General features: G+C 37.5%; 1 protein-coding gene across 5 annotated transcripts in view; it reads right to left on the reverse strand.

Annotated features, from left to right (window-relative positions):
- LOC139964610 (A disintegrin and metalloproteinase with thrombospondin motifs 1-like) overlaps positions 1-15,451 on the reverse strand; it is a 63,906-nt gene that overhangs the window by 36,074 nt on the left and 12,381 nt on the right. For 4 of the 5 annotated variants that reach the window (XM_071966348.1, XM_071966345.1, XM_071966346.1 and 1 more), the window contains exons 2-8: positions 12,276-12,333; positions 11,580-11,866; positions 9,729-9,882; positions 6,995-7,161; positions 6,498-6,587; positions 4,428-4,558; positions 3,608-3,754 (exon numbers count right to left, since the gene is read on the reverse strand). In XM_071966348.1, coding sequence (XP_071822449.1) covers positions 3,608-3,754; positions 4,428-4,558; positions 6,498-6,587; positions 6,995-7,161; positions 9,729-9,882; positions 11,580-11,866; positions 12,276-12,333 — 1,034 coding nt within the window. Of the gene's footprint in view, positions 1-3,607; positions 3,755-4,427; positions 4,559-6,497; positions 6,588-6,994; positions 7,162-9,728; positions 9,883-11,579; positions 11,867-12,275; positions 12,334-15,401; positions 15,450-15,451 lie in introns of those variants that run through there. The other variant, XM_071966349.1, reaches the window with a different exon arrangement.

Consider the following 15,451-nt stretch of genomic DNA (forward strand, 5'->3'; position numbering starts at 1 on the left):
GTCTACATTGATATAACACTTTCATCTGAAAGCCTTGTTCACATTAGAAAACACACAGAGGGGATCCGACCGAATCATATCCCCTGCTCGAGATCAACATCCTAGTGTAAATACTATCCTTCTCAGGGTCAGACCGCGACAAGTTGGTCCCCTGTTCTGGGGGGTATCAGTTCCAGAGTGTGAAGACTAGGGGACCAAAGTGACCGGAGATCAAGGCAAACAAACTACATAACACCATGTCTGTTCAACTCACTATTAGGCAAACTAACCATGGACATATATGGAACTATTAGCTTCAAACTATTTGTTTGTGTACAACATTGTGTCTTGTAGTTCTGCCATTTAATCTTCCCTCTGACCATAAGGTTTCCTTTCAATATCCAACACACTGTATATTTTACACTGTGTTCAACTAGTTTTTAGTAATAAATCAGTTTTAGAAGGAAGATTGTCTGAGAGTCATCAAGAACTGTTATTGCAATTGTTAGTATTTTGTTACCGCTGTAGTATGCATGTTATTGTTTTGATGTAATTTGTTCTACATTTGCTTTAGGTTCATTACCTTTTGTGTTGGATTATAGGTATCATTATATGGAAGAAAAGTTAATTTTGAACCACATGTGCTCATAGTTTTATGTTGGTGGACAGAGTTACCAGATGGTTCTTCCTTAACTTCACAGTGTTTGTGTGTATTACCTTTATACATGTTTCATAGTTGCTATACTAACCAAGGGTGTGCCGCTGTATCTCTGTATCTTGACATGAGATATTTAAGAACTATTGCCAGTTAATGCTCTCATAGCTATTCAGCAGTACTGCTGAATAACTATTTGTAGTATGCACACCCTGGTTATAACACTGACTTCACTTGTTATAACAGTGTTATAACACTGACTTCTTTCTCCCACTTTCACCTCAATATTGAATCAATATACACTGCATGCAGAAGTTAGTGACACTCATCTTTATTAGAAATTTGCCATACACTTTGTGCATTTGCACTTTTGTGAGAGTCACCATACAAATATTGTAACTTCCTCTTCATTGACTCAGAGTGGGAAATCAGAGCTGGAGCATGAGTTCAAGTGTGAACACTAAAATAGGAGATTTTGGAAACATATTTGCAGTTAAATTGTCAACACAGGACTAAGAACAGGGTATCCAATGTGAACACAGCCTAAGAACTCCTGAAGCAATACAACACAATGTATCACACATCTGAAGTTCTGAATTTCTTGTATGCTGAAATGTGCTGTTAAGTCATCCATACAGATGCTTGCAGCATGTATGTATTTTAATTAAAAAAAATTGTCAAGTAAATAAACAGGGTGTGAAGAAAAGTGAAAGAAAAATGGTTTGGTGCTCATACCATTAATAAAGACCCATCATTCTGACCCACTAAAGAACTTCAACTCCCTAGGGGTCTAACATCTGTATTGTTTGAAATGATGCACACAAAATTTTAAATGAGCTTACCATTGATGATTTGCATAAAACTTAAAGTGAAATATAGATTTCCAATAGAATAGAAATTTTGTGAGAGGGTAAACCTTCTTTTCACTAGTACTTTTACCTAAGTTGTTCCATTAGCCACAAGTAAATGAGCTGCATTATTGTGTACATCTGTCAACAATGGAAACTCTGGGTGAAGCTCTGTCACAAATTAAAATTTTAGGGATACCAAGTAGCACTTTTGTTTGTGACGGACATACATTTACTATATAATTTCACACGTGTACGTCCGTCACAAAAAATTGTACCTCCGTCACAGAGGAATTTTTAAATATATTGCAGGGAAGTGATATAGGTTTCAACTGCTTGTTTACTGATATGTGTAGTTAAGAGTCTTCTTCATAACATGTATAGTAGTTTTAAATTGCATCCCATCCCAATTCACAGAAATTTTCAAAAGAAACTTACGATCTGAAAAAGTCACTTTCTCTGGGTACGTCCGTCACAGGGAGGTTTTTTGAGTATTTTTGTAGTTTATTTAGATGGACAAGGAATGAAACTCCATACAAGAATAGTACAAGGTAGATGTTCCATAAAACCCAAATGAAAAGTTATCTCCTATATATAGCCATTGAGATATGGATCAACAAACTGTCTGAAATGTACGTCCGACTTTACGGAATTGCCCAGTTGCTAAATACTGGGACTAGTACCCAGTGTTAGTGATGCTAATATCATCAGTTGCTAAATACTGGGACTAGTACCCAGTGATAGTGATGCTAATATCATCAGTTGCTAAATACTGGGACTAGTACCCAGTGATAGTGATGCTAATATCATCAGTTGCTAAATACTGGGACTAGTACCCAGTGATAGTGATGCTAATATCATCAGTTGCTATATACTGGGACTAGTACCCAGTGATAGTGATGCTAATATCATCAGTTGCTAAATACTGGGACTAGTACCCAGTGATAGTGATGCTATTATCATCAGTTGCTAAATACTGGGACTAGTACCCAGTGATAGTGATGCTATTATCATCAGTTGCTAAATACTGGGACTAGTACCCAGTGATAGTGATGCTATTATCATCAGTTGCTAAATACTGGGACTAGTACCCAGTGTTAGTGATGCTATTATCATCATTTGCTAAATACTGGGACTAGTACCCAGTGTTAGTGATGCTAATATCATCAGTTGCTAAATACTGGGACTAGTACCCAGTGATAGTGATGCTAATATCATCAGTTGCTAAATACTGGGACCAGTACCCAGTGATAGTGATGCTATTATCATCAGTTGCTAAATACTGGGACTAGTACTCAGTGATAGTGATGCTATTATCATCAGTTGCTAAATACTGGGACTAGTACCCAGTGTTAGTGATGCCAATATCATCAGTTGCTAAATAGTGGGACTCATACCCAGTGATAGTGATGCTATTATCATCAGTTGCTAAATACTGGGACTAGTACCCAGTGATAGTGATGCTAATATCATCAGTTGCTAAAAACTGGGACTAGTACCCAGTGATAGTGATGCTATTATCATCAGTTGCTAAATCCTGGCACTAGTACCCAGTGATAGTGATGCTACTATCATCAGTTGCTCAATACTGGGACTAGTACCCAGTGATAGTGATGCTAATATCACCAGTTGCTAAATACTGGGACTAGTACCCAGTGTTAGTGATGCTAATATCATCAGTTGCTAAATACTGGGACTAGTACCCAGTGATAGTGATGCTAATATCATCAGTTGCTAAATACTGGGACTAGTACCTAGTGATAGTGATGCTAATATCATCAGTTGCTCAATACTGGGACTAGTACCCAGTGATAGTTATGCTAATATCATCAGTTGCTAAATACTGGGACTAGTACCCAGTGATAGTGATGTTAATATCATCAGTTGCTCAATACAGGGACTCATACCCAGTGATAGTGATGTTAATATCATCAGTTGCTCAATACTGGGAATCATACCCAGTGATAGTGATGCTATTATCATCAGTTGCTCAATACTGGGACTAGTACCCAGTGATAGTGACCAACATCATTCAGGTACCTTGTGCCTTCATTTACTACACACCTTCCCATATTGGTTGAATGTAACAAAATGTTATAGAGTGTATAATGCAGACAGAACTTACGTGTGGCCGACTTCATGAGCAATGGTAAGACCACTTGATATACCATTATCTTCATTAACACTTGACCCCTGACCCGTAACACATGTGCCAAGGATACTCGCAATTCCTAGAAGACCACTACCGGCAGATGCACTGGTAAGATCTTTACTGGAAGCACAAAACAAAAAGTGAATTATACTCAACTGTTAATTCTAGTCATTCAGTAAAAGTTTTAAATTTTGACTGACATCATAACATGATAGACTTACTCATTTAAGGGTGATTGATGCAACAAAAGTGATTGGAATGATGAAATTATTTATGCTGGATAATATTTACCAAATGCTGTTTCTGACATATCAAGTGTACAATAAACATTCAGCAATGCCTTTTGGTCTATGGTAACTCAACCAACAAACTACTTTTACAGATCATGTGGCCTGAACAATCAGTAAAATGTCTGGAATAGTCCTATAATTAGGTTTGCTGTATTCGGACTTAATCCTAAATGTTAACATACTAATGTATATATACTTGAGATTCATTGAGCTCCTCACCAGCAGTTAAACAAAGCTTACTCTCCAACACCAATTTCACTAAGACATCTGTCGTTCAAGGTGAGGAAGTATGAAATAATACCAGGATCTGACATTGTCCGCTTGCAAAATACAACAGGCCTCACACTACACTATATACTTTACTTAGAGGGAATTTCTAAACATTTAAAAATGTAACATAGCTGCCATGAAATTTGTTTGGATGGTAGGCTAATTGTCAAACACATTACTATTTGTTGAAATGCCATCTGCAACAAATGGATTGTTAAAAGTTTTTGTCTTACCCTGACACAAGAATGACATTATCCCAATGTCCAGGTTGGCCATTAGGAGTGTTGCTGTCAACATTCCAATCTATGAGACTATCCAATGTTGTACTCCCATCCGATGTCACAGTCAATGAATTGCTATAAATCTACAACAAAACAGAATTGTGTCTCATTACTTGAACATTCCTCTTGATCTTCTTGCCATCACATGCCACTACAGATAATTTGACATATTGAACATATTCAAAGTAAAGAATTATAAATACAATGACAATTCTAGATCAAGTTAAACATGTAGCAATCTGAAATCATTTGTTATTACCAAAATTTAAAAAACCTTGATCATTCATGATTTCATCCTGTTCAACTGGGTTTCATGTCAGTTTGTTGATTTAGACAAGGGTGAGGACAAACTTGCATTGTCCTTCCCCTCATGAGACTATAGTTACTTACTGTTGATTTAGACAAGGACAAACTTGCATTGTCATTCCCCTCATGAGACTCTACAGTTACTTACTGTTGATTTAGACAAGGGTGTGGACAAACTTGCATTGTTCGTCCCCTCATGAGACTCTATAGTTACTTACTGTTGATTTAGACAAGGACAAACTTGCATTATCATTCCCCTCATGAGACTCTACAGTTACTAACTGTTGATTTTGATAAGGGTGTGGACAAACCTGCATTGTCTGTCCCCTCATGAGACTCTACAGTTACTTACTGTTGATTTAGATAAGGGTGTGGACAAACTTGCATTGTCCGTCCCCTCGTGAAACTCTATAGTTACTTACTGTTGATTTAGATATGGGTGTGGACAAACTTGCATTGTCCGTCCCCTCGTGACACTCTATAGTTATTTGCTGTTGATTTAGATAAGGACAAACTTGCATTGTCATTCCCCTCATGAGACTCTATAGTTACTTACTGTTGATTTAGATAAGGACAAACTTGCATTGTCATTCCCCTCATGAGACTCTATAGTTACTTACTGTTGATTTAGATAAGGGTGTTGACACACTTGCATTGTCCGTCCCCTCGTGAAACTCTATAGTTACTAACTGTTGATTTAGATATGGGTGTGGACAAACTTGCATTGTTCGTCCCCTCGTGACACTCTATAGTTACTTACTGTTGATTTAGACAAGGACAAACTTGCATTGTCCTTCACCTCATGAGACTCTATAGTTACTTACTGTTGATTTAGATATGGGTGTGGACAAACTTGCATTGTTCGTCCCCTCGTGACACTCTATAGTTACTTACTGTTGATTTAGATAAAGGTGTGGACAAACTTGCATTGTCATTCCCCTCATGAGACTCTACAGTTACTTACTGTTGACTTAGATAAGGGTGTGGACAAACTTGCATTGTCCGTCCCCTTGTGACACTCTATAGTTACTTACTGTTGATTTAGTCAAGGACAAACTTGCATTGTCATTCCCCTCATGAGACCCTACAGTTACTAACTGTTGATTTAGATAAGGGTGTGGACAAACTTGCATTGTCCGTCCCCTCATGAGACTCTATAGTTACTTACTGTTGATTTAGACAAGGACAAACTTGCATTGTCATTCCCCTCATGAGACTCTAAAGTTACTTACTATTGATTTAGATTAGGGTGTGGACAAACTTGCATTGTCCGTCCCCTCATGAGACTCTATAGTTACTTACTGTTGATTTAGACAAGGACAAACTTGCATTATCATTCCCCTCATGAGACTCTACAGTTACTTACTGTTGATTTAGATATGGGTGTGGACAAACTTGCATTGTCCGTCCCCTCGTGACACTCTACAGTTACTTACTGTTGATTTAGATAAGGGTGTGGACAAACTTGCATTGTCATTCCCCTCATGAGACTCTACAGTTACTTACTGTTGATTTAGATAAGGGTGTGGACAAACTTGAATCATCCGTCCCCTCGTGACACTCTATAGTTACTTACTGTTGATTTAGATAAGGGTGTGGACAAACTTGTATTGTCATTCCCCTCATGAGACTCTACAGTTACTTACTGTTGATTTAGATAAGGGTGTGGACAAACTTGAATCATCCGTCCCCTCATGAGACTCTATAGTTACTTACTGTTGGATTGTCTGAGGTAAGCACCACCATGTCCAAAATAAATAGTTGAAAGCTTACATCTAAACTGGGCTCGGCAAACCTTCTGCTAACCTATAAGAAATACCAGATAAGAATCAAATGGTCACAAGTTGGGAGGTAGGAAGGGGAGGTGCTACATCAAAATACATGCATGGATCTCCTAGTGGTAGTACTCTCAAGAACATGCTAATAAAAACCAATCAGACCTACTTAACTGTTCTTTCTAATCCTTACAAGGGACAAACTGAAGTTTATGGACACTGGGTTAACAGTAAACTGACCTAATGGCATTGGACCATGTCTGTGCTAACCATGCTACTTACCATTCCCTTTGCTTATCATTATTCTTCAGTACATACTAGATTGACTGAAACTATAGCAGCTCTTGGATATATTGCATACATACTAAACTTGTTCATGACATGCATATGCAAATGTTTCTCTATCTTATGAATATCCATAAATATGCCATATCTTACCACGTGCATTAGAGCCAGTGCATAGGTTTGGTAATCAGGTGATCTGTTACTAACATAATCACGATCCAGAATTAAGAGAATTTCAAGGTATTTTGGTGGAGCAAACTCTCCCGCAATCTGCTCAGCAAACCCGCTAGATGCTTTGGCACCATCCAGGGGTAAAGAAGCTATAAGAATAATGGTGTACCATTAGTGATTTAATCAGCAAACCCGCTAGATACTTTGGCACCATCCAGGGGGTAAAGAAGCTATAAGAATAATGGTGTACCATTAGTGATTTAATCAGCAAACCCTCTAGATGCTTTGGCACCATCCAGGGGGTAAAGAAGCTATAAGAATAATGGTGTACCATTAGTGATTTAATCAGCAAACCCGCTAGATGCTTTGGCACCATCCAGGGGGTAAAGAAGCTATAAGAATAATGGTGTACCATTAGTGATTTAATCAGCAAACCCGCTAGATGCTTTGGCACCATCCAGGGGGTAAAGAAGCTATAAGAATAATGGTGTACCATTAGTGATTTAATCAGCAAACCCACTAGATGCTTTGGCACCATCCAGGGGGTAAAGAAGCTATAAGAATAATGGTGTACCATTAGTGATTTAATCAGCAAACCCTCTAGATGCTTTGGCACCATCCAGGGGTAAAGAAGCTATAAGAATAATGGTGTACCATTAGTGATTTAATCAGCAAACCCGCTAGATGCTTTGGCACCATCCAGGGGGTAAAGAAGCTATAAGAATAATGGTGTACCATTAGTGATTTAATCAGCAAACCCGCTAGATGCTTTGGCACCATCCAGGGGGTAAAAAGCTATAAGAATAATGGTGTACCATTAGTAATTTAATCAGCAAACCCTCTAGATGCTTTGGCACCATCCAGGGGTAAAGAAGCTATAAGAATAATGGTGTACCATTAGTGATTTAATCAGCAAACCCGCTAGATGCTTTGGCACCATCCAGGGGGTAAAGAAGCTATAAGAATAATGGTGTACCATTAGTGATTTAATCAGCAAACCCGCTAGATGCTTTGGCACCATCCAGGGGGTAAAGAAGCTATAAGAAAAATGGTGTACCATTAGTGATTTAATCAGCAAACCCGCTAGATGCTTTGGCACCATCCAGGGGGTAAAAAGCTATAAGAATAATGGTGTACCATTAGTAATTTAATCAGCAAACCCTCTAGATGCTTTGGCACCATCCAGGGGTAAAGAAGCTATAAGAATAATGGTGTACCATTAGTGATTTAATCAGCAAACCCGCTAGATGCTTTGGCACCATCCAGGGGGTAAAGAAGCTATAAGAATAATGGTGTACCATTAGTGATTTAATCAGCAAACCCGCTAGATGCTTTGGCACCATCCAGGGGGTAAAGAAGCTATAAGAATAATGGTGTACCATTAGTGATTTAATCAGCAAACCCGCTAGATGCTTTGGCACCATCCAGGGGGTAAAGAAGCTATAAGAATAATGGTGTACCATTAGTGATTTAATCAGCAAAACCGCTAGATGCTTTGGCACCATCCAGGGGGTAAAGAAGCTATAAGAATAATGGTGTACCATTAGTGATTTAATCAGCAAACCAGCTAGATGCTTTGGCACCATCCAGGGGGTAAAGAAGCTATAAGAATAATGGTGTACCATTAGTGATTTAATCAGCAAACCAGCTAGATGCTTTGGCACCATCCAGGGGGTAAAGAAGCTATAAGAATAATGGTGTACCATTAGTGATTTAATCAGCAAACCCGCTAGATGCTTTGGCACCATCCAGGGGGTAAAGAAGCTATAAGAATAATGGTGTACCATTAGTGATTTAATCAGCAAACCCTCTAGATGCTTTGGCACCATCCAGGGGGTAAAGAAGCTATAAGAATAATGGTGTACCATTAGTAATTTAATCAGCAAACCCGCTAGATGCTTTGGCACCATCCAGGGGGTAAAGAAGCTATAAGAATAATGGTGTACCATTAGTGATTTAATCAGCAAAACCGCTAGATGCTTTGGCACCATCCAGGGGTAAAGAAGCTATAAGAATAATGGTGTACCATTAGTGATTTAATCAGCAAAACCGCTAGATGCTTTGGCACCATCCAGGGGTAAAGAAGCTATAAGAATAATGGTGTACCATTAGTAATTTAATCAGCAAACCCGCTAGATGCTTTGGCGCCATCCAGGGGTAAAGAAGCTATAAGAAAAATGGTGTACCATTAGTGATTTAATCAGTTCTATTACACAGAGTATATAATAGCTATTGTCAAACATTTAAGAAAATATGAGCAGGTCAAATCACAACAAGCACTTTTATTGGACAAACTTTTATCAAATATTAGTGGTTGTACCCACATGTGGATGTAATCACGACAATAAAATGTTTTCACAGATTACACAGGATACTCAACAACTTACCAGTCTTAGACATGCAACACATCTTACACAGCACAACTGTTTTACAATGCAAGCTATAATTAATCTTAGAGTTTGTCTTAAATATATAAAAAATATTTAAAAATGCCATGAATTATACTCAAATATGCAAAGAAGTTACCATTATTAACAAGGCATTATTAAATTCTGACACTCAATAGCTTTGCAATTCTAACTTAGTCTTATCTCATGGCTCTGATCTTGGATTACCTTACATGCCTTGTAATAAATATCTTGTCACATGACCAATTGATCTATTACTACCAGTAACACCTACTTCCTCTCTTTCTTCATGACAAAACAAGTCTTACGTTTCACAGGACAGAATTCTCCGTTGCCTAGAGCTCGTTTGTATATCAGATGTGCTTGGCCAGTGCTTCTCTTTCGTCGTGAATATTCATTGCCATGTTCTTTAGTCAAAGGGGCTATGAATATTCCATTATCACCATGATTGATGTAACCATACTAATACAGAGAATGAGAAATGAAAACTTGTTTAACATCCTCTCAAGTAATGTTATTATGTTAACTTTTGATCAAGATCTTTCATTAACAATACAAACATTACCTGTGTATAACACGGAGTGTTTGAACAGGTAGATGTACACTGCACATGAAACCAAGTTTAAGTTAGTGATCTATTATTTGGGATTATTACTATCTGTCAGAAGGTTGTTGGAAGTTACTTCTCAGTACACAATTAAAGGATTATATTCTGTAGGGTGCACTATCTTGCTTAAAGTAACACAGTAAAAGGATTATATTCTGTAGGGTGCACTATCTTGCTGAAGGTAAACACAGTAAAAGGATTATATTCTGTAGGGTGCACTATCTTGCTGAAGGTAAACACAGTAAAAGGATTATATTCTGTAGGGTGCACTATCTTGCTTAAGGAAAACACAGTAAAAGGATTATCTTCTGTAGGGTGCACTATCTTGCTTAAGGAAAACACAGTAAAAGGATTATATTCCGAGGGTGCACTATCTTGCTTAAAGTAACACAGTAAAAGGATTATATTCTGTAGGGTGCACTATCTTGCTTAAGGAAAACACAGTAAAAGGATTATATTCTGTAGGGTGCACTATCTTGCTTAAGGAAAACACAGTAAAAGGATTATATTCTGTAGGGTGCACTATCTTGCTTAAGGAAAACACAGTAAAAGGATTATATTCCGAGGGTGCACTATCTTGCTTAAAGTAACACAGTAAAAGGATTATATTCTGTAGGGTGCACTATCTTGCTTAAGGAAAACACAGTAAAAGGATTATATTCTGTAGGGTGCACTATCTTGCTTAAGGAAAACACAGTAAAAGGATTATATTCTGTAGGGTGCACTATCTTGCTTAAAGTAACACAGTAAAAGGATTACATTCTGTAGGGTGCAATATCTGGCTTAAAGTAACACAGTAAAAGGATTATATTTTGTAGGGTGCACTATCTTGCTTGTAAGTAACACCGTAAAAGGATTATATTTTGTAGGGTGCACTATCTTGCTGAAGGTAAACACAATTAAAGGATTATATTTTGTAGGGTGAACTATCTTGCTTAAAGTAACACAGTAAAAGGATTATATTCTGTAGGTGCACTATCTTGCTTAAAGTAACACAGTAAAAGGATTACATTCTGTAGGGTGCACTATCTTGCTTGTAAGTAACACAGTAAAAGGATTATATTCTTTAGGGTGCACTATCTTGCTGAAGGTAAACACAATTAAAGGATTATATTTTGTAGGGTGCACTATCTTGCTTAAAGTAACACAGTAAAAGGATTACATTTTGTAGGGTGCACTATCTTGCTGAAGGTAAACACAATTAAAGGATTATATTTTGTAGGGTGCACTATCTTGCTTAAAGTAACACAGTAAAAGGATTACATTTTGTAGGGTGCACTATCTTGCTGAAGGTAAACACAATTAAAGGATTATATTTTGTAGGGTGCACTATCTTGCTTGTAAGTAACACAATTAAAGGATTATATTCTATAGGGTGCACTATCTTGCTTAAAGTAACACAGTAAAAGGATTATATTCTGTAGGGTGCACTATCTTGCTTAAGGAAAACACAGAAAGTAAGACCAGTTAGTATCATTAAATACTGGACATAACCTAGAGGAAACCAATGCCAGCTTCTAAACCATTACAAATAAGCCTAGCAGATGCTTACCATTGCTTCACTGCACAAGCTGACAGTAGCCCTAGAGTAATTATGCGTTGGGACATATCCGTGGTAGAAACAATCTGGGGACACCTCTAATGGTCTGGTTTCGATAGTATTATCCTCCCTTATAAATTTCACCTCTAAATTTGGGTCAAAAAATGTTTCAGATTGAAACAAATCCAAGTGAAAATACTCTCCAAAAGCTGTAAATTTGATTGTCTTTGCAAACGATGAGTTGAGGCTTCGCTTTGCTCGCTCATTATTCAGTACTCCAGGAACAAAAATATCGTAATCTGTGAAAATAAAGCAGAATTAAATGACTCACACGCAAAAAATAAATGATGAGGATTTGTGAACATAAATTGTCAGCAAATTATTGAGCTCTTAATTTAGAACAATTCACACTACTAAAGCCAACATCAGTCTCTTGCTAAGACATTATATGTACATTTTCTTTCTTTTATTTACATGTCTCTGCATACCCACAGCACTCCTACAATTCTCACTGTTACACTTAAATATATGATCTGTAAGAACTGGAGGCTTCATCTAAACTACTGACTGGTATGTACATTTATGTGTGTTGACAGCTGAATCTGAGGCAAAGCGCCTCTTATCTTACATAAAGCTGAGGATAATTAAGCAAGCTAATTTGCAAGATATGCTTTCACAGTTGTTTCAGAATACGTAAACAGGGATTACCTTTCACCTCGTCTGAACTTTTCACATAGGCTTTCCAATCATTTTCAGTCAAAGTAAACTGCAGGTAAAAGAAGGAAAACCATTCTTCTCATTTATCAACATACATGGCCTCATTTGGTATCAAAAGTTGTTATCAATTGTATAAATGTAATGTATCAGATATAATATTTGGTAGCTTGTGACCTACAAGCAGTTTAGCAATGTATGGGCACCACATAAATTTTTTAAATAGATGAAATAGTAATATGTATTAATATTTGCAAGACTAGGAAGGATGGTGCAAAGTTCCTGCCTTTTGCAAACAACAGTTGAAAGGTTAAGTTTATGTTAAGGATGACTTTCCTTCTACATCAAGAGATTTATCAAGTCTTAACATTCAAGTGTAATACAACATCACAAAATTAGTTAACTTATCAAGAGCAGCGTTCTCCACGAGGGATTTTAGTGGGGGGGGGAGCCAAAAAATAGTGACTGCCGTTCTAAAACATCCCGCCCCTCCTGAGAAAAATAATCCGCCCCTCTGAAAAATGTTGCCCATTTCAAATGCAACAGAATTTTTGAAAAGCTGTTTTTTAATTGCATGCTTTATTTTTGTCCAAAGATTCATCATTCTACTAAGTTTTTGTCGAGTCGCCAAGAAGTGAAATTTCTCATACATAGTAGACGTATTATTTAAACAGATTGGCGGCCCAATAACACTAGGACAAACATGGTTGGTAATCCCTACGCAACGTTTCACACATATTAGTACACATAAGGAGTTAAAATTATTTTAATGATACACATGTGTACTGTGTAGGATCTACCTGAACTGCAACAATGTGTGAGATGCAATACAACCCCTCCTACATGATTTGCATAACTTAATTCTTTATCCCTCTCAGTCAGCTGTTCCTCCCACCAATCTGTATGTTTGTTTTGTTTCGTTTCTAACAAGTATTACTGTTTCCTACACCGAAGTAACCTACTGTGCTGTGAATGACCATTTCAAATTTGAGTGAATGTATTAGGTACTGGAATAGAAAACACATTTTTTAGTGCTTGCTGGGAAAGAATTATTGAGATTAATTATTATTTGCCTCGCATAGGTTACTAGCGTTAACTTTCATTTTATTGTTGGTCTGGTAGTGTCACCGAGTGTGCGTGAATTAACAATAACAGACTAAGAGAATGTCAGTGTTTCAACAAGTTTGTGTCCTGAATGAATCTTCCATGCAATCAGGACAAGAATAAAGTATCAGTTACCAGGCTACTTGTCAACTGTTTGTGTTCTTTCTAAAATAATTGATAGCCTACTGCCATTATAGCACAAGGCCGGAGGGGGTTTACTGTTCAAGGCAGTTCTGTGCACCTAATGCAGTGACCCACATATAATCTTATCTTACAAGTTACCAGTATGAATGTACAAGTTACCAGTATGAATGTACAAGTTACCAGTATGAATGTACAAGTTACCAGTATGAATGTACAAGTTACCAGTATGAATGTACAAGTTACCAGTATGAATGTACAAGTTACCAGTATGAATGTACAAGTTACCAGTATGAATGTACAAGTTACCAGTATGAATGTACAAGTTACCAGTATGAATGTACAAGTTACCAGTATGAATGTACAAGTTACCAGTATGAATGTACAAGTTACCAGTATGAATGTACAGGTTACCAGTATGAATGTACAAGTCACCAGTATGAATGTCAAATCAGGATATCTTGAAACTTGTGTGAATAAAACTGTGACTGATCATGGTAAAAGGAAGAAGAGAGTGAGAGACTGGATTTTCATATGAAAATGCTTTATTTAATGAAACATGATTGCCGTTGCATCTTCAGGTCTTGCAATATGTAATCATTTCTGAGAGGTTTTCTGTGTTGAATTGTATCATTTATTAAATTTCTACAGATTGACTGGAGGTAATATTTTTCACATCCAAATTATGAGAACTTGTGTGATATGGGAGGAAGAAAAGATCGAGAAATCATCTCTAAAGTGTCACCATTTTGCATCATTTAATACCTCAATAGTCAAATATTTCTGACGGAGAGGGGGATACCGCCTCCCCTCACAACTCTCCCTTGGCGATCAATTCGCTATCCCGCTTGATCACTGCACCACCTGTCCCCAAATTGCTGTACCATTGTTGCCCTGACAACTTTCTACATCAGGTCCCTAAATTGCTGTACCATTGGTGCCCTGATAACTTTCTACATCAGGTCCCTAAATTGCTGTACCATTGGTGCCCTGATAACTTTCTACATCAGGTCCCTAAATTGCTGTTCCATTGGTGCCCTGATAACTTTCTACATCAGGTCCCTAAATTGCTGTACCATTGGTGCCCTGATAACTTTCTACATCAGGTCCCCAAATTGCTGTACCATTGGTGCCGGCCCTGATAACTTTCTACATCAGGTCCCTAAATTGCTGTTCCATTGGTGCCGGCCCTGATAACTTTCTATGTACATCTGGCTAAAACTTGCCCAAAACTCCAGTAACACTGGACACAGCTAGATAAGCAATCACAGAAATCAAAGATCCAGACCTAGACAAACTGTATTACAAACCCTACAAATATGATTCTTATTCTACTAATTTGCCAATAAATGTCCTTGTTCCCAATTAAAATTGTCAATAGTGACTTTGGTGCACTTTTGCAATCTGCAAAATTGCTCTAGCTTAGGTCTAATACTGTACATGCATGGTAATGCCCTCACCATATTTGTGAGCCTACAGGGATCATAAATTTTGTTTCATAATGAGGAATTTCATGCAGCCTAGGATACTATAATGCCCTGGGGATATCCGTTTCTGCATGTGACTTTCCCATATGCTGAGACATTGAATGAACAAGGATTACCTAACTTATGCTTTTAAATTTGCTAAATCCATCCAGCTACTCTTGTCCAGTAGTAATAATCACATTATGTATTTGACCACATTCAAAGCTTGGGCTACACTTTAATCACAGACCATGTCATGTGCTTTGGGCATTGCAGGGTGCAGGTTTGTAGGTTCTTTCTATAAGTTATTGTAAGCCTTGTCTAAGTAAGCCTAAGTACTCCTAAGTATAGCTAAGCCTAAGTAATCCTCTGCAAGTAATCCTACAGAACTAAGTATGACTAAGTGTACCAAACTGTTCATTTTTGTATGCTGTAATGTTATCTGTCTCAGATGAGAGT

Source organism: Apostichopus japonicus, chromosome 23, assembly GCF_037975245.1.
Source record: "Apostichopus japonicus isolate 1M-3 chromosome 23, ASM3797524v1, whole genome shotgun sequence".
Lineage (NCBI taxonomy): Eukaryota > Metazoa > Echinodermata > Holothuroidea > Aspidochirotida > Stichopodidae > Apostichopus > Apostichopus japonicus.